Here is a 19631-nt window from a genome sequence, read left to right as displayed (position 1 = left end):
AACACACTGAATTAGTGTCTCTTAGGCTGGGAGCACCTTGCCTCAGCTAGATTGGAACCACTAACCTGGAGGTTAACTCTGGTGATGTCCTGGTAGCTTAAACCAAGGCTCACCATAACATCAGTTTTCAGCTACTCGCAACCTCCTTCCCAACAAATTCCCAAATACACAACCACAGCTGGGAATGGGACTCATTAGTGCTGACTCTTGGCCCCCCTGCGCTAACCCACCAGACCCCCCCCCCCCCCCCAAGAGCTCTAGGTAGAATCAGAGTCCTGAATACCAGCCCACCTGCTCTATCCCCAGAACTCAATCCCCTCCCAGATCCAGGAAGAGAACCCAGGAGTCCTGCCCCCACGTGCTCTAACCACTAAATTCCACTCCCTTTCCAGAGCCATGGATTGAACCCGGCAGTCCTGACTCTCAGCCTCCCTGCCCCAGATCCCACTCCCGGAGCTGCAGGAAATCAAGAGGAGGAATTCCCGTGCTCCAAGACAGGAGGCCCGAGGAATTCCCGTACTCTAAGTCAGGAGGACGTTGACCCCACCCAGGGTCAGGACGGCCACAGGCTCCTCCCCCTGGTGCAGCTGTTGGTGGCGGGTGAACTGCTGCTTGTAGCGGAAGCTCTTCCCACAGGCGCTGCAGCCATAGGGCTTCTCCCCGGTGTGGATGCGCCGGTGTTTGACCAGCTTGGAGTTGACGTAGAAGCCGCGCCCGCAGTCGGGGCAGCGGAAAGGCTTCTCGCCGGTGTGGATGCGCTGGTGCTCGATGAGGGTGGAGCTCTGGCTGAAGCGCTTGCCGCACTCCGTGCATTCGTAGGGCCGCTCCCCGGTGTGAGTGCGGTGGTGGGACACCAGGTGGGTCTTCTTCTTGAAGCGCTTGCCACACTCCCCGCAGGCGAAGGGCTTCTCCCCGGTGTGGGTGCGCTCGTGCTTGATGAGGTTGGAGCTGAGGCTGAAGCGCTTGCCGCACTCCCGGCAGCCGTAGGGTTTCTCGCCCGTGTGGGTGCGCAGGTGCTTCACCAGGTTGGAGGTGCGGCTGAAGCGCTTGCCGCACTCGGGGCAGTGGAAAGGGGTCTCCCCGGTGTGGGTGCGCTGGTGCTCGGTCAGGGCGGAGCTGCGGCTGAAGCTGCGCTGGCACTCGGGGCAGGTGAAAGGCTTCTCGCCCGTGTGGGTGCGCTGGTGGCCCAGCAGCGTGGAGCTCTGGCTGAAGCGCTTGCCACACTGGCCGCAGACGAAGGGGCGCTCGCCCGTGTGGATCCGCATGTGCTCGATCAGCACCGAGCTCTGGCCGAAGCTCTTCTCGCACTCCGTGCACCGGTAGGGCTTGTCCGCTGGCCGCCGGGCGGCAGAGCGGGGAGGTTCCAGGATGCCCAGAAGGTTGATGAAGCCCGGCTCGGCGCAAGCGTGTTTAATCCGTCTCCTCCTCGGAGGGTCTCTCTGCTGGTGCCTCGGGACACAGACACTGGGGGACGTCCCACGTGGCTCTGCTGTACTTGCTGTCCCAACACCTGCCAGAAGAAGGATTAACAGATTATCAGGATAGAAGGGACCACTGTGATTATGTCTTCTGACAGCCAGCAAAGCGCTTGGATTGTCAGCTCTTTGGGGCAGATACTCTGTTTGCTCTGTGTCTTTACAGCATCCAGCACAATGGTTCCTAAGCACTACTGTAATACACAATGTACTGCACCTAGCACAGGGGGGTGACCCTGATCCATGACTGGGCTCATAGGGGCTATCGTAATACACCTAATAAATCATCACCATCATCGGTGATCCCTTGATTCAAGGATGATCTACACAACCTGCTCAACGGCTGGGGAAAGGCATTCCTACCCTACACCAGGAAGAAAGGGGATGGCAAAGGGGTAAAAGACCCTGATCAACAGGGACCAAATCCTTGATAGACCTTTCCCCAGAGGAGAGCCTGGTTCTGCCCCAATATCCCATCTGAGTTCGGGGAAGGGTGGGGGTCCTCAGGACAGGCAGGAGCCTACCCTAAGGTCCTGAGCCAGACAAAAAGGGGGTGGGGGAAGCCTTGCTGGGGCCGCAGCTTTCCCCTTCTCCCCCGGACCCTGTGAGCCGGTGTCACTGATTCATCACCTGGGCTCTCCCTTTCCGCAGAGCCCCGCAGAGCCGGGCCACGCGGCTCAGCCCCGCGCTCCATGGGGGCGACCGGGGCAGGCTCTGGGAATCCCGCTCAGCAGGCGAGTCAAGGCTGCAGCCGGGGCTCCCTGCAGAGACCTGTCCATCGGCTCAGCCCAGCGTTCCAGGGGGAGCCCAGTGATGATGTCATAGCCCCAGGGTCACGTGACGGAGCGGAAACCGGGCGGGGGGAGAGCAGCTGTTGCTAGGAGACAGGCCTGGAGGGCCTCTGTGTTTTGGTTCCTGCAGGATACACTGTTCTTAATAAAGATGAGCTGTTGCCCCATTGTCAGCTGGTATCCCAGCATGCACCATTCTCCTCCCCCCCCCCGGTCCCCTCCTCCCTGTTACCCTTGGCAGCATGATTTGCCCCTTATCACCACCTCCCAAAGCTGGCAGGGGAAATCATGTATCCAAGCCCCCCGCCCCCTTTCTTTAGTTGTGAGCCCCCACTCCCCTCCCAGAGCTGGGACAAGAACCCAGGCAGGAGTCTTGGCTCCCAGCCCCCAGCTCTAACCCACCAGAGCCCGCTCCCCTCCCAGAGCTGGGAGAGAACCCAGGAGTCCTGGCTCCCAGCCTCCACTGCTTTAACCCCCCAGACCTCACTCCCCTCCCAGAGCTGGGAGAGAACCCAGGAGTCCTGGCTCCGAGCCCCGCCCTGTTCTAACCCACCAGAGCCTGCTCCCCTCCCAGAGCTGGGAGAGAACCCAGGAGTCCTGGCTCCCAGCCCCGCCCTGCTCTAACCCACCAGAGCCTGCTCCCCTCCCAGCGCTGGGACAAGGACCCAGGTAGGAGTCCTGGCTCCCAGCCCCCACTGCTTTAACCCCCCAGACCTCACTCCCCTCCCAGAGCTGGGAGAGAACCCAGGAGTCCTGGCTCCGAGCCCCGCCCTGTTCTAACCCACCAGAGCCTGCTCCCCTCCCAGAGCTGGGAGAGAACCCAGGAGTCCTGGCTCCCAGCCCTACCCTGCTCTAACCCACCAGAGCCTGCTCCCCTCCCAGCGCTGGGACAAGGACCCAGGTAGGAGTCCTGGCTCCCAGCCCCCACTGCTTTAACCCCCCAGACCTCACTCCCCTCCCAGAGCTGGGATAGAACCCAAGAGTCCTGGCTCCCAGCCTGCCCCCCTGCTCTAACCCAAGAGAGCCCGCTCCCCTCCCAGAGCTGAGAACAGAACCCAGGACTCCAGACTCCCAGGCCCACTCCAGCTCTAATCACTAGAAACCACTCCCCTCCCAGAGTGCCCCACTTTCACAATACACTGCAAGACAAAGCTGACATTTCAGGGACTTTCACATTTATTTTCGGTGACAGTCTACTGATGTTTTACAAGAAAGAAAGAAAACAGTAGGAGTTAAGCAGGAATACGGTCAGTACAAAACAACCAGACACAAAAGCAGAGAACCTGAGTTATGTCTGCCAAAACAAAACGACACTAACATTTGATTTAATGAATCAAGAGCATCTCTGACACAGAAGTCCTACAGTGGCCAAGGCACAGAGAGATTAGCCCTAGTAGTATTGACAGTTAAAGCTAAATCTCCTGCGTTGTTATCATAAGCATCTGAAGTGGTTCTGGAGTTAGATTGGTTGTAGATTCATACAGTGGATGTTTCATGTATGTAGTGTTGTCATCTCTTGTGATTTTATTGCAAGTCTCACAATACTTGTTGTTTTTCCTTAGCATCTCAACTCCTGAACCCATCTGACTATGTGAAAAATCTCAGGTTTCATTCCAAAAAATAAGTTTCTAGCCCTTGTGGTTACAGAGAAAAGTGTGAAAAGGCAGCCTCTAAAGGCTCAAAGAAAGCAAAGAAAATGAACCACAAATTTTTCATGTTTTAAAAAAGTCATGATTTTTAAAGCCCATCTTTTGGGGGATGGGGGGAGGGAGGACACTGATTCTTGGACTTTGAACACATAGGGTTGGCAGTACTGCATGTGCAATCTGGCTAGCCAACAAGAAGTCAGCATAGTTTACATTAAAATTCACAAAAAGAAAATCTGTTACATTTAAATTTACAAAACAGAATTGGACAGAATGACCCAGACTTATGTGGTCAGGTAAGAGCTCCCTATTATCAAATTAAACAATGTGATCCTTTATTACATAATCATTCAACACTGGGTCATTTCCCATGGCATTCTGCTAGATGATACTATGTGCTAAATCACTACCACAATGGATATGCGATGCCATTTAATATCAGGTTGCCATTTGCGTCACTGCCTATAGACCCTAAGTAATGTAGCAATTTGTCCATGTAGTGTTTGGAATGTCCTCTAATCGTAGGTCTATTTACAGTACTCTTTAGTTTAGGAAATGAGTGTTGGACTGTACTACCCAGAATATTTAGTGAGGAACTGGATGTTCCTGTGATTTGAGAATGAAATATAAAGAACTGTGCATTGCATGGATCAAATCTCAAGGTCTCCGCGTCTGATTCTGCTCTCACTTACACGAGTGTAAATCAGGAATAACTTAGTTGAGATAAGTCCTCTGAAGTCACACTGCAGGTAAATAACAAAACTGGAAATACAACATAGAAATCTTTATCCTGCTACCACCTAGCTCTAACCACCAGACTCTATTCCCTTCCCAGAGCTGGAAATAGAATCTGCGGGACCTGAATTCCCATCTTCCCCTCACCCTTCCAATTCTAGTCACCATTCCCCTCCGAAAGCCGGGAATTGAATCCAGGGATCCTGATTTCCAATTCTCCCTCCTCCCCCCACTGTAACTACAAGATCCCACACCTCTCATCGAGCTGCGATCAGAACCCAGGAATCATGATATCCAGTCCTCTGCTCAGACCACCTCTCTTTTCAACATGTTAACGGAAGGACCCTATTCTAGTGTCTGTTCATAATGAGTAGTTAATATTCAGGATCAAAAGCTTTGCTTTTGAATGTCAACCTGGCTTCTGTGCAAGAATTAAAATCTCAGCTCTAACATTATCTCAAAGTAGGGCTGTTAAAACACATGAGAACTAGTCTATATGGCAATGTAACACCACAATCAAGCGCCTAAGAACGTTGTCTTTATAACCATGAAGAGTCTAATATAGTAATCCCTCTTAATACAGGGGTTTGAAACCATATACAGTAAAGCCTACACTAAGAGTCACCCCCTGTCTATCTACCTACCTACCTCTGCGATCGTCCCTCCAGAATCACAGGGCTAACTCTTGTCGGAAGCAACCTCTTTGAATTATCCCTAGTTTACATTTTGCTTTATTAAAAATAATATTGAGTTTATATTTGGGTGTGAATTTAATCCCAGGTAAAGGTGCCCTGGGAGACTGGATTCTCTAGGCATGTTCATAGGAGCCTGGGAAGTGGGAGATGGAGCTTGCCCAACACACACACCCTGTGCCCCTCCCGCCGTGCCTCACCCTGCCCTGGAGACTGGATCCTCTGTGTACTTCCAGAACGGGTTCAACCCTGCCTGAAGGGATGTCTTGAGGGGGGAAGAGGGGAGAAAGAGAAAGGAGCTTAGTCCCCGTGGTCCATTCAGTGCTCAGCCTTTCTGCTGGGGCTAAGGATTAGTGCTGATGATTAAGGGATGTGGATGCTCGCCCGCTGGGAAGCAGACTGAGGCTCAACAAACTTGTTTCATACAGGGGTCACTGGCATGCTAACTGCAACTGTCCTAGGCTGATTTGCATTAGTGACCTACAGGCTGAAGGTCTAGGAAGGCAGCTAAGAGAGCCAATAGGTGACCTCAACATTCAGGCACTCCCCACTACAACCCTTCCCCCCATTCAAATAGAGATTAATTTCCAAGCTTTATAGGAAAAAAAAAAAAGGAAAATAGAGAGACATTTGTCCAGATCAAATCCATCTCCCCGTAGTTCACAGGCTCCCTTGGCTCTCACACGGTATCAGTATCCTCTGCCTAGTCATGCACCACGTTCTTAGCCTGGTGGGACACAGAACCAGTGCAGTGTACAAGCAAAAACCTTTATACTTGCTCCATCTTGGCAGGTGCCTGTGGGTTTGTCCAAAAAATAAAATAAAATAAAATAAAATCACAGAACCACAGGGTTGGAAGAGACCACAAGGGTCATCTAGTCTAACCATCTGAGACAGGAAGATGGTTTATTTCCCCCCAGTGGCCGAAATCTAGAAGACAAGAGGACACTTGTCCTAACACATCACTCCATCTAATTTCCCAGGAGAAGCAGTGAGTCTCCTGGCCTCTCCTGAGCTCCTGGGGATCCCAGTCCAAGCTGGAATCTGAAATGCTCCTTCTGCCCTCTGCCTCGCTCCCCGCAGCTTTGTGAGCCGTGGCCACATCCTGCTCCAGCCCCATGTTTGGATGAAACAAGACGAAATGGAGGGCACCAGACCAAAGCTCTTGGCATATCCCCCGAATGGGTAGCACAGGAACACACAATTCCCTTGCGCCTCATATTGCGATACTGCCTCTGTAAGGGGCAAAGGTGAGTTCGGCCCCTTTTCAGTCTTTAGCCTTACTGCCAACAAGGGAGCTGTTAAGTGCCAATGTAATGGTGATTTTGTGGCAGACACACCCACCCTGCTAAGAACAAGACTGAGACCCAATTGACTGGTTCCATGTAAGGGACTCTGACACCATCAAATGGTGATGGCTTCAGGCCATGCTACCTACGCAAGGTCCCCACCTCTTGCAATAACTAGAATGTCCATTTCACAGGATTTTTTCCCCACCCAATCTCTGATCTTCCAGACATTTGCTCCTTTTGCAGTGGCATGAGGCCTCAAATGCCAGTCCAGATCCTGCAAGAACTGGGGCTGCCAGCTTTAGGACTTGCTGTTCACAGTCTAAGGGTTTGTCTACACGAACATTTAGTTTGTGGCAAGCTGAGTTGTGAATCGACTCTACACTAGCCTGCTGCAGACTAAATGTTGGCAGAAAGTCTTCTTTGAAATTGGACTAGATCAAAGTGCATTAATGAACTGTTAATATGTGTCAGTAGGATCCACAGGGACAGCTAGTCTGTGGCTGGCTAGCAGGCTAGAGTAGACTGACACGCCGCTTGCCACAAGCTAATTGTAGTCAAGACCTAAGGAACAACAGCCTTCCAATGGTCTTAGCCTGCTTTGTGGGATTTCCTCCGCTGTATTGCCAGGAAATGGCAATAGAAAGTGACATTGTTAACCTGTGGAATTCCCTGCAGCAGGATATTATGGAGGAAAGTATCTCACTAAATCATAAAAAAAAAAAAAAAAAGGATTTAATGTTTGTAGGAATAAGAATAGCACCTGCAGTGACACTGACAGGATAAACACTGAAATGTCAAGGACATTTTACCCTCATGATCCATCATGGAAGCCGAGAGCCAGTTGCAGTCCGGAAGGAACTGCTTTCTCCCTCAGTGGTACACAGCACAGTGAAGTGCATTCAACATTTCCTTTGCAGCATCTAGCATTGGCCACTCTTGGAGGTAGGATACTGGACCAGATGGACCATTAGTCTGAACTGGTGCCACAGTGATGGGTGTGAGAAATATTGGGCTAGATGCGTCCGTTAGTCTGACCCAACATGGCAAGGAGTAGGGGGGATATTGGGCTAGACAGTCCCATTGGGCTGACCTGGGGCAGCAGGGAGCTGAATGGGAAACTTTCAGTCATTTTGATCCACCGGGAAAGGGGGAGGATACTGGACTAGACAGACCTATTGATCTGATATGGAGAAGCAGAGAAGGGGGCATATCAGGTTAGATGGGCCCATCAGGTTAGATGGGCCCATTCGTCTGATGTGGAATAGCAAGGAGCGGGGATACAGGATTAGATGTAGGGAAGCAGGAGGAGGAATACCACATTGGTCTGCACTGGAGTGGCAGGGAGTGTTGGGGGTAGAATGCTGAGCTAGACGCGCCCATCAGGAATTCCCATATTCTTAAAACAGGAATCAGAGAAACTCCAGCTGCAAGTGAATCAGAGCTGGGCCGAACAGCTTAGAGAAACACACCTCAATTCCAGCTCAGCGCTCGGCCCAACAGAGCTCAACCACACGCTGGCTGTAGTCCCTGATCTCCCTCATCCCCGGGGTGGGCGCTTGCCTGCTTTAAACAGTCTCCGTGATCTGTATGAGTGGGGCTGCCGCAGCCCACGGCCCCAGGGTCAGGACAGCCACTGGCTCCTCTCCCTCCCCCTGGTGCAGCTTCTGGTGGCGGGTGAACTGGGGCTTGTAGCGGAAGCTCTTCCCACAGGCGCTGCAGCCATAGGGCTTCTCCCCAGTGTGGATGCGCTGATGCTTGATGAGGTTGGAGCTGACGCAGAAGCACTTCCCGCAGTCGGGGCAGCGGAAAGGCTTCTCGCCGGTGTGGATGCGCTGGTGCTCGATGAGGGTGGAGCTCTGGCTGAAGCGCTTGCCGCACTCCGTGCATTCGTAGGGCCGCTCCCCGGTGTGGGTGCGGTGGTGGGACACCAGGTGGGTCTTCTTCTTGAAGCGCTTGCCGCACTCCCCGCAGGCGAAGGGCTTCTCCCCGGTGTGGGTGCGCTCGTGCTTGATGAGGTTGGAGCTGAGGCTGAAGCGCTTGCCGCACTCCCGGCAGCCGTAGGGTTTCTCGCCCGTGTGGGTGCGCAGGTGCTTCACCAGGTTGGAGGTGCGGCTGAAGCTCTTGCCGCACTCAGGGCAGTGGAAAGGGGTCTCCCCGGTGTGGGTGCGCTGGTGCTCAGTCAGGGTGGAGCTGCGGCTGAAGCTGCGCTGGCACTCGGGGCAGGTGTAGGGCTTCTCACCCGTGTGGGTGCGCTGGTGCTCAATGAGGGTGGAGCTGCGGCTGAAGCTCTTCTCGCACTCGCTGCAGGTGAAGGGGCGCTCGCCCGTGTGGATCCGCTGGTGCTCGATAAGATTCGAGCTCTGGCTGAAGCTCTTCTCGCACTCCGTGCACCGGTAGGGCTTATCCGCTGGGCGCCGGGGCTCCAGAATGCCCAGCAGGTTGATGAAGCCCCTCTCACGGTGCGCAGACCGGCGACGCCTCATCTTCGGAGGGTTCACACGCAGCCTCCCTGGTCCACCCTGGCTCTGGCAGGCTGGAACAAGCCCCGGGACTGTCCCACACGGCTCCACTTCCTGCTGAGGAGTCTCCTCATCCTCACTTGCCGCCTTGTCACCTGCTGAGAGAAGAAGAGAATTAAACCACAGTAGGTAAGCGTGGAAACCAGGACTCAAATCCATCCCTGCAGACTGTGGATTCTGCTCCAATGTCACTCAAGGAAAGGATGGGACAGGCTCCTACCTGGGATCAATCTAGATGGGCACTGAAAGCCGTCACTTTAAATTGCTCCAGGCCTTGGCCTGCTGTGAATTCCATTCCTACTTCCACTTGCCAACAGCCACTTTTAAGAATCATTGTGGAAAACCAGAGTGAACCTGCTACAGCATCCAAGGTATCATCTATTTAATGAATCCTTTGAAGTGGTTTTCTATAGTTCACACAGAATCTGATGCTGCCGTGTTTATTTCTTAACCAGCATTATGGGTGACGCCCAAGAACTGGTTGAAGGCTCAGTTATGTCTTCCTGATACATTTCTTCAGGGGCTTTTAAAACCTCTTCCCTTTTTGTTTCTGGTAAGTGGTTAGGTAGCTGTTAAACGTCAATCTTGCGGTGGACCAAAGCAGTACAATCTATATCTTTGTAGAATCAGAACAATTTGATTCCTAACCAGAAAGTCTCTTAGACCATTCTGCTGCTAGTCATTAAAATGTACAGCACTGCATTGGAACAAGGTCAACAGAAAGTCTGGGAAGGTCTACACTTGAGCCAGGATCAACAGGATCAACGAGATCGATCCACCGGCTGTCGATTTAGCAGGTGTAGTAAAGACCCACCAAATCGACTACAGATCGCTCTCCAGTCGATTCCTGTACTCTACCCCGGTAACATCCGATGGGAGATTTTCTCCTGTCGACCCCCGCAGTGTAGACCCCGTGGTAACTTGACCTAAGGGATGTAGCTGGAGTTGCGTAGTGTAGGTAGACTTACCACGGCAGTGTAGGCATAGCCTCTGGGAGCTCACCTTCACCCCTTTCTTCCTATACCAGCATTTACTCGATCTACATGTTCTCATTTTGCCACCGTGGGTCCCTTTTTGTACTATTTGCTGTTTGTCTGAAACATTCAGCAAATGAACAGAGATCCATTCCTGCTTCAGTTCCACAAGAACTATAGCAGCTAGAATTCCCCCTGGGTCTCAAAGCAGGTCTCACTACTCCCTATCTTCCCCTTGCTGGAAAGCTACCACCACATGTAGCTCTTATTATGATTTTTACCCCCTCAAGGTAAGACAATTTGCTCACAGCAAACCAGTTGCTTACAAACAATTTGTTTCACCTGGGCCACATCTTTCAAGGGAATCTCTACAGAATGAATTTGTAAGACAGCTTTCCTGGTATTTATTATAGTAATTAGCCATAATGAAATCCAAACCAACTGTCAGATTATCCACTCTATTGGCTATTCACTTCTTGCTCAAATTCCCAAGGTCCAGTTTTCAAACCCAATTTTCCCTACTTTTGGACGGGTGCATGTTCCCCAGTATCTGTCTCCATTTGGGACCACGTAGCTGGTTCAGTTTTGGATCCTCTATTCCGTAACATGGTTAACACGTCTGGTCTAACAACTGTTATCTTTGATCCAATGTCCATTATTCTTATGCATTTCACAGGTCTTATTACATATTCATACGAATATGTAATAGGATTATATCACACGTTCATACTCCCATTATTGTTGTTTAACTGCCCAAATCTTAGCAAACACTCTGGAGCTGATCCTTGTAGTTCCAAGCATTGCCCCTTCATCTTGGTGCTTCCCGTTTCCCAGTTTGGATGATGGACTTTCACTAAGTGCTTGGGACGCTCAGTTCCGTCTTGCCTTAAATTTATAACACTTATTTTTGCGGGTAATTTTTTTCACAAGTTCAAGCATTTAAATGAACTGCTACCCTTCATTTTTGCCATATTAAACTCTTCATTTTTGCAGTATTACCAATTTCCACTGGTGTACAAACTGGATTGAACAACTTTTCCAATCACTCAAAAATGTCACGAACCAGATTAGAATCCTCTGTTCCAGCAGGCACATTAGACACAGAGCTGTACTTACAAAGCTCATGGGAAGCATCTTCCATCTTCCGCTCTAGTGGCTGCTTCCTGGTCTGCTGCAAGGAAAGATTCAAGTTCTGTGGCAAATTCCACAGCCTCTCTGAGCATCCTTGGCCTCCTTTTGCTGATCTTGATCTGCAAGTCCAAGTCCATCGCTAATGTATCCTGGAAGGCTTCACTGGTATCTGGGTAGGCCAGGAACACAAATCTCTGCAAGTCCTCTGCCAGTTCAGGTGGAGTTTCTTCTTTCCCTCTTCTTCTAGCCCTTAGCTATGCCCTGGCCGGCTCAGATCGATGGCTAGCCCCAAACCGCATACCAAGGGCTTGTACCAAATCTGGATAACTCAGGCTCTTCTCTGGGGTAAGTTCTGCTGCACCATCAGAGCTGGACCACTCAAGTCCTTGCTGTAGTTCATCTCTGTTAGCATGTTCCAAGCTGGCCGTAACTTCCTTGGTCTCCTCTATTTCCTGGAAAACCTTTTGGTTTATGATAGTCAGTTTGCTGGTCACCTCACTGATCTGTCTTGCCAGTCCGGAGTGGAAGTTTGGTAGCTGGGCTTTGAAATCTGCTCCAACATGTTGTAACTACTGTACCAACAAAGATACTATCTTCGAATGCAGGTCATTTCTCAGTCCTTTCTGGGAAACCTCTAGATGTTGCTTCAATTTCTTTTGAGAAGTCTCCAGCTCCTGTTTTAGGTCTTGTTTTAATTCCTTCTAGACATTTTTGATTTCTGCAAGCACCTCCATTATCTGTTCCATCTTGGTTTAACAGGAATACAACTCACAATTTCTCTCCTGGAAAATTCATCCATTCACACCTGTGTGGCCCCTTTGGCCTGACCAGATAGACAATATTCAAGGTTTTGCCAGGTTGTTTCCATTAGGAGAAGAAATTGATCATATGAATCAGGTATATTCTTTAGTTCAATCTACTTTGTTTACAAAGAATACACACAAAGTCTTGTTTCCCTGAAAACAAACAACGGTAGGCACTTTCCTTGCTCACTACTTCGAAGTCTGCTTCTCTAGTCCGTTCAGTGTCATGCATATAACTTCTTCTCTCCCTGTCAGCTAGCTTTCCACTTCTCTCTCACAGAGCTAGCCAAACAAACCCCTGGCCACTGTGTTTGCCACCAATCCCAGGGAACCGCTCAGACCACACAGCTCAGCCCTGCTCAGGCTTCTCCATGCGGTCCAGTGCATGCAAAATTCATTATTTATTTTCTTAATTAAATTAATTTTAAAAGGACATTTTAAAAAAATGCATTAGCTATGAAAAGAAATAATCTAATCCCCCGGAGTTGTTTGTTTAATTCCACTTTTTTCAGTGTGGGAAGTAAGATTGCGGCTACGGTAGGTGCGTAAAGGCAGCTGCAGCTTTTGGAGAGTCAGTGGAATAAGAACACTAGCTGGATGTTTCTGTTAAAATGATCAGCAGTGAAATGGTGAACAGTCTGAATAGTTAAATTGCCATTGTTAGGTTTCAGAGTCAATGCCCCTTTGTAATGAATGGGGCAATTCACAAACACACAGTTGTTTCACGTTGTCGACAGGGTCAGGTAGACATCACCGCATCAGTACAACGGGGTTTGTTTTTAAGAATTTCTTTGCAACTGTACGAGTGACAAAAAAAAATTGGAACCTGAAGCATGATTTTGTGTCAATGCATGGACGCCATGGCAAAGTAATATAAAGGGGCCTATGCTGTGAGTGCCAGGAGGCTAGGACACCTGCTTGGATGATACTGAGTGAGATGAGATGAAAAAAAAACAGAACCAGGGAGGCACCCAGTGGCTTTGCTGGGATCCCAGCTTTCCTCTTCACTCCCGGACAGTCTCTGAGCCAATGTCACTCATTCCTCACCTGTGTGTGTCTCTCTCTGGGTCTCCCTTTCTTCGGAGCCCTGGAGATCCAGGATGCACGGCTCTTCCTCTTGCTCCATCCAGGAGATCACAGGATGTTCGAGGATTGGAAATCCTGCTTGTGGGGAAGAAAATAGGTGAAATCAACATCCATCGAAAGCTGTACAAGAAAGGAAACAAGCTCCACCAGAATAAGGACTTTAATACTGGTATAACTTCATTTATCCTAGAGGGTATACGGATATAATTATTTCAGTTAAAAAAAAAATCACACTACAAACCACAATAGTTACATCAGTACAAAATCTGTATGTAGGCTAGGCTTTAGACAGTAAGTTCTTTTACTATATGCATGTACAGTGTCCTGTACCATGGTGCCACATTCTCAGTTGAGGCTTCTAGGTGTTACTGTAATGCAAATAATGGTGATGATAATAATAATAATTAGAGCCGGCTGGATAATATTCACTAAAAATACTAGCTGGCTAATTTATCCCCCATCAATTAGTGGAAAAAAATGATTGCCCACTCTTTGTTTTTCATTGTGTGACTAGCCCTCAAATATCCAACCAATTTTCCTGTTCGCCACCACAGAAATTGCCAAATTCATTTCAATTTCACGTACCAGATTTACCTTCCTTTATTGATTCTGGGTCAAACGGACCGCGTTTTTCAAGTCAGAGGAGCTAGACGCTGGCGTTGGGATAGGATATAGAGGTAGCCCAGCATAATAAGATCTGGGGATGGAGATATGGAGAGAGGTAGAAAGAGAGAGATGTGTATGGGAGAAGGGGTTTGTGGGGGGCAGAGCGTGAGATGTACAGAGCTATATATATAGAGAGAGAGAGAGAGGGGTGTATGGGAGAAGGGGTTTGTGGGGGGCAAAGTGTGAGATGTACAGAGCTATATATATAGAGAGAGGGGTGTGTGTGGGAGAAGGGGTTTGTGGGGGGCAGAGCGTGAGAAGTACGGAGCTATATAGAGAGTGGGGGGTGTGTGGGAGAAGGGGTTTGGGGGGGCAGAGCGTGAGATGTACGGAGCTATATATATATATACAGGGGGGGTGTATGAAGATGGGGGGCTGTATGGAGCAGAGAGGGGGGCGTATGGGGTGGGCGAGAGAGACAGGGTCTGCGGGGTGTGTAGGGGTATGGAGGCATGCGGGGGGGGGGCGGTGCGAGACAGAAGCACTGGGACCTAGGGACAGAGGGAGGGATGGGCGGACAGGCAGACACAGAGAAGTCTCCGCCATCACAGACAGCCCGGCATAAACTCTGCCCCACGCACCCCAGCAGCTACCTACCCTGCCCCGCCCCGCCCCCGGGGGGAGCCAGCCAGCCAGCCCCCCGCCCCCTTCCCGCACAGCCCCCCCAGGCGAGTGAAAAGCCTCGCGCCGCCGCTGCCCCTTCCCCCGCCGCTCTGAGGGGCGCGGGGCTGGCGGGGGGGGGCGACTGGGGAGACGCGCGCGCGCCGAGCCCGCCCCCCCCGGGGGCCAAGGCGTCTCTCACCCGGGCGCCCGCAGCCGCCGCTCGGCCCCGCCCCGGGGACAGGAATCGGCTGCGCCGGTGCCCCAGGAAGGGCCTCCCCGGGAACATTCCCCGGCCCGATGGTTCCCGGCGGCCCGGCCCGGCCCCCCCGCGCTGCGCTCTGGGCTCTCGCCGGGCGCCTCCGGCACGACACAGGCCTCGCCCCGCGGGCCCAGGGCGGGGCCGGCCGAAGCGCCTCGCCGGCCCCCGGGGCGGCCTCCCCGCGGGCGAGACGGGGCGCGCTCTGCCTGCGGCCCTGCCCGGGCGCCCGGGGACCCCAGGCGCCCCGGTTGCATCGGGACAGCCCCGAGGTGTGAGGCCCTGTCGCGACCCTGGCAGCCGAGCCTGGCAGCAAAACCCCGGTGCCGCTTTGCCCGCTGATCTCTTCAAGGGGCGCCGTCCGGGGACCCAGCCGCATGGGCCAGGGGGCTCCTTCGCCTGCCCATCCACCGCCCTGACCCGGGCCAGCAAGGCCCCTCTGCCGCGTACCTTGGCCAGAGCGGACAGTCTCTGCGCCAAGGCATCAGTGGACACAGATCTGACATCAGGAAGCATAACGTTCAAAAGCCAGGGGAGAAACACTTCGCCCTCGCTGGTCGCTCAGTGAGAGACCTAAAAGTGGCAATTCTTCAACAGCAAAGCCTTCAAAACCAGACTCCAACGGGAAGCTGCAGAACTGGAATTAATTTGCAGACTGGACACCATTAAATGAGGCTTGAATAAAGACTGGGAGTGGCTGGGTCATTACCCAAACTGAAAACTATTTCCCCATGCTAAGTTGTCCCCTACTGTTACTCACACCTTCTTGTCAACTGTTTGAAATGGGCCATCCTGATTATGACTATAAAAGGTTTTTTTTCTCCTGCTGATAATAGCCCACCTTAATTGATTAGTCTCTTAAAGTTGGTATGTCAACCCCCATCTTTTCATGTTCTCTGTATATATATATATATCTATCTATCTTCCTACTGTATCTTCCACTACATACATCTGATGAAGTGGGTTTAGCCCACGAAAGCTTATGCCCAAATAAATTTGTTAGTCTCTGAGATGCCACAAGTACTCCTCGTTCTTTTTGTCTTATCTAGGTGGCTATTACCCCCCCAAGCCCTGTCCCGATTTTTCAACTTTGCTGTCTGGTCACCCTACCTATACTACAAAATTAAGTCAGCTTAATTTAAGGCTGCGTCTACACTGCTGTAAGATCTGCCCTGTAGCGGGAGGGAGAGAGTGCTCCTAGCCACATAATTAAACCACCCCCTACGATCCGCATTAGCTATGTCTGTGGGAGAAGCTCTCCCGTCAGTATTGCGTTGTGCTCACTACCTCTTATGCTGGTGACATTTGTGTCGCTCGGGGGTGTGGGTTTTTTCACACTCCTGAGTGACGTATGTTTTGCTAACATAAGTGGTAGTGTAGACATGAACAGGAGAATATTCACTAGGAGGGTGGGGAAGCACCGGAATGGGTTACCTAGGGAGGTGATAGAATCTCCATCCTTAGAGGTTTTTAAGGCCGGGCTTGACAAAGCCCTGGCTGGGATGATTTAGTGGGTGTTGGTCCTGCTTTGAGCAGGGGGTTGGACTAGATGACCTCCTGAGGTCCCTTCCAACCCTAATCTTCTATGATTCTATGATAAGAACATAAGAACGGCCCTACGGGGTCAGACCAAAAGTCCATCAAGCTAGTATCCTGTCTTCTGACAGTGGCCAGGGCCAGGTGCCCCAGAGTGAATAAACAGAACAGGGAATCATCAAGTGATCCATCTCCTGTCGCTCATTCCCAGCTTCTGGCAAACAGAGGCTAGGGACACCATTCCTGCCCATCCTGGCTAATAGCCATTGATGGACCTATCCTCCATGAATCTATCTAGTTCTTTTTTGAATCCCTGCCTAACATTCCACAGTAATTACATCGCTTGTGTGTATCTACTTTTTGCTTCTTGTGTTGGCAGTACGAGTCCTCACTAGGAGCTCTTGTATTGATTATACTGTCAGCGTGGGGCATTGTGGGATGGCTTCTGAAAGGCAGCAACAGTTGGTGTAAGCAATGCAGTGTCTACACTGATACCGTGTCAATCTAACTACATTGACATTGACTCTATGCCTCTCATGGAGGTGGAGTTATTAAGGGTGTGTCTACAGCACAAAATTATGTTGACCTAAGTTACGTCGACATACAGCCACCGCACTAATTAAATCACTTTTGCATGGCCACACTATGCTCCGTGTGTCAGTGGTGCGCTCCCTCACCAGGAGCACTTGTCTCTATTATATTATCAGTGTGGTGCATTTTGGGCAGTTTCTGAGAGGCAGCAACAGCTGATGTAAGCAATGCTGCGTCTACAGTGACACTTCGTCGACCTAACTACATTGACGTAAGTGCTACGCCTCTCGTGGAGGTGGAGTTATTAAATTGGTGTAGTGGGCGAGTTACATCGGTGGGAGCTACATTTTAGTGTAGATGCTTCCAGACTTAGGTCAACATAAGCTGCCTTACATTGACCTAAATCTGTAGCATAGACCAGGACTAAGTTGGCATAGCGGGGCAGTTACATTGGCAGGAGCGAAATTTAAGTGTAGACACTTCCATAGTCAGGTCAACGTAAGCTGCCTTGCATCGACCAGGCCTATATTTCTATCCCTCATTTGAGGGGAGGTTAAATCAAAATAGGATGTTCTTAATCTGAATTAAGAGTGACCACACACAGAGATTTACACTGAAATAACAAAAAGCAAGCAATTTCAATTCCAGTTTGTGTGTAGAAAAGCCGTGAGAGGTTGACAACTGGATGCTGCAGTCACTGCTCCCTGAAATACCAGAGAGAGATGGATTAGAAAGAAATACACTAGAATGTGGAAATGTAGATAGATAGATAAATGCTGTAGGGATATGTATGGAGGGAAAGCGAGCAGCTTCCTAGGCTCGCTTTCAAAGTTGTGCTGGTTTTTATGTCTATTTTAAATCAATTTAGTTAAACTGATACAAATCACAGTGTGGATACTCTTCATTCTATTTAAACCTGGCTTCATATCAGTTTATCTTAATTCGGTAAGGAATTAATTTAAACTAAATATATATATACACCAGGTTTAAATCAGATTAAGAGGGTCCACACTGTGTTTTGCATTGGTATGAGGCCTGGTTTACACACCGTTTTTGTACTGATTTAACTATTTTGGTTAGGGGTAACATTTTTTCATTCAATGAAATAGTATGAACCCTAGTGTGGATACATTTATACCAGTATAACTGCATCTTGTATCAGTATATCTTATTCCCCTGAATTTACAAGAATAAACTATGCTGGTATAAAACATTTATTCTGGAATAACTGCACCCACTTTAGGAACTAGTCTGATTTCAAACTGATATAGTTAAAGTGCTATAAAAACTGTGTAGACAAATGCTAAACCAGTTTTTAAACTGGTTTAAATTTAAAATTTAAATTAAATTTCAACTGATTTAAACAGGTGCAACTTCGGCCTTGTCTATATGGGAACTTTCTTTTGATATAAACTAAGGTGTGAATTTCAACCAGAATGGTTACAGCAGTATAACAGACCATGTGGACGCTCTGCCTATGTCTTCCACTGACCTAGCGAACATCTCACAGAGAAGTGGATTAAACTACATTGATGAAAACCCCCCTTCTGTCTTGTAAGAAGCATATACATTAGTACGGCACTACAGAAGCACAGCTATACTGCCCTGGTTGTGCTGCTGTAGTGTAGACATAGCCACTATCTCCCTGAACAACATTAGCTAAGCTGATAGAAACTTCATTCTGTCAACATAGTTGTGTCTGCACTGGGGGATTTGCTGGGGGATTATGTTGGCTGCGAGTGTGATTTTTCCACTCTCCTAGCTGATATAGCTATGCCAACATATCTATTTAGTGTAGACCAGACCTTTTATTCCAGAACAAGAGTACTTTTTTCAGTTTAGCTTATGCTGCTTGGGCAGGAGTGTAAACTGAACCCCCCCAAAAAGTCACTCTTATCCCAGAATAGGGCTTGGTGTACACTTAAAAGTTTTGCTGTTACAGCTTTATTTCATTTTGGGGAACTGGTATATAAACTGTACCAGCAAAAGAACTCTTGTTCTGCAAACCCTTTCTAGTGTAGACAAGGCCTAAGGCTTTGTCTATACTGACACTTTCGTCACTAAAACTTTTGTCGCTCAGGGGTGTGAAAAAAACACCCCTCCCGAACAACAAAAGTTTTAGCGATGAAAAGGGCCGGTGTGGACCGTACTTCGTCGGCAGGAGCCGCGCTCTCGTCAGTGAAGCTACCGCCCCTCGTTGGGGGTGGTTTTATTTTGTAGCCAGGAGAGAGATAAAGAACGGCCACATAGTGCACCGTACAATGGCGTGGCTGCAGTGGCACAGCTGAGTCTGTTGTAAGGTGCGCAGTGTAGACATAGCCTTAGTGTCCACACAGGGGGTAATACTGGTATAACTATAATTGTGTAACTATATCGTTATAACCTTTTCCCTGTAGACAAAGCCTTTGAATGTAGACAAAGCCTTAAGGTCCAGGAATGGAGACAGATATATGCTTTCATTATGTGTATTTGAATTGTACGTGCAGTTAAATTGAGGAATCAGTTAGATCCATTCACTCTGATATATTGTTTCTTTCCCCCTCCCTGTGTGGTCTGCTTCACCTCCATCTGTCTCCATTTCTCACTAATTCATTTTCTCTGCATTTTGTTTTTCTCTCTAGAGTTCTCTTTTTTCTATTTCTGGAAGAATTCAAACTCTCCCCCAATCTCCTTTTTTAAAAATGTAGACAGAGCCCTCTCGGCTCCTCTTGTTTTGGCCTCTTTCCTTTTCCTCTTGTTCTGCCCCCCCCCCCCCAGTTTTGCATCTGTCATCCCACCCAGGAACCTCCTCATCCCCACTATCCCACCCCAATATATCCTGCTCAGGGACTCCCCCAATATTCCTCCTCGAAAGCCCCTCCATTACCCTCCTTTATGGACTCCCAATACTACCCT

General features: G+C 49.7%; 1 protein-coding gene across 1 annotated transcript; it reads right to left on the bottom strand.

Annotated features, from left to right (window-relative positions):
* Positions 1 to 304: 304 nt before the first annotated feature.
* Positions 305 to 14720, bottom strand: LOC141988600 (uncharacterized). The gene is made up of 5 exons (XM_074954451.1): positions 14613 to 14720; positions 13730 to 13841; positions 13106 to 13219; positions 8266 to 9248; positions 305 to 1325 (listed from the first exon to the last, which is right to left on the bottom strand). The coding sequence occupies exons 3-5, from the start codon at positions 13182 to 13184 to the stop codon at positions 522 to 524; spliced, it is 1866 nt and encodes a 621-aa protein (XP_074810552.1). The 5' UTR covers positions 13185 to 13219; positions 13730 to 13841; positions 14613 to 14720; the 3' UTR covers positions 305 to 521.
* Between the last annotated feature and the right edge of the window lie 4911 nt (positions 14721 to 19631).

This window comes from Natator depressus, chromosome 6 (assembly GCF_965152275.1).
Source record: "Natator depressus isolate rNatDep1 chromosome 6, rNatDep2.hap1, whole genome shotgun sequence".
Classification (NCBI taxonomy): domain Eukaryota; kingdom Metazoa; phylum Chordata; order Testudines; family Cheloniidae; genus Natator; species Natator depressus.
This window is presented reverse-complemented; position numbering and strand designations above follow the sequence as displayed.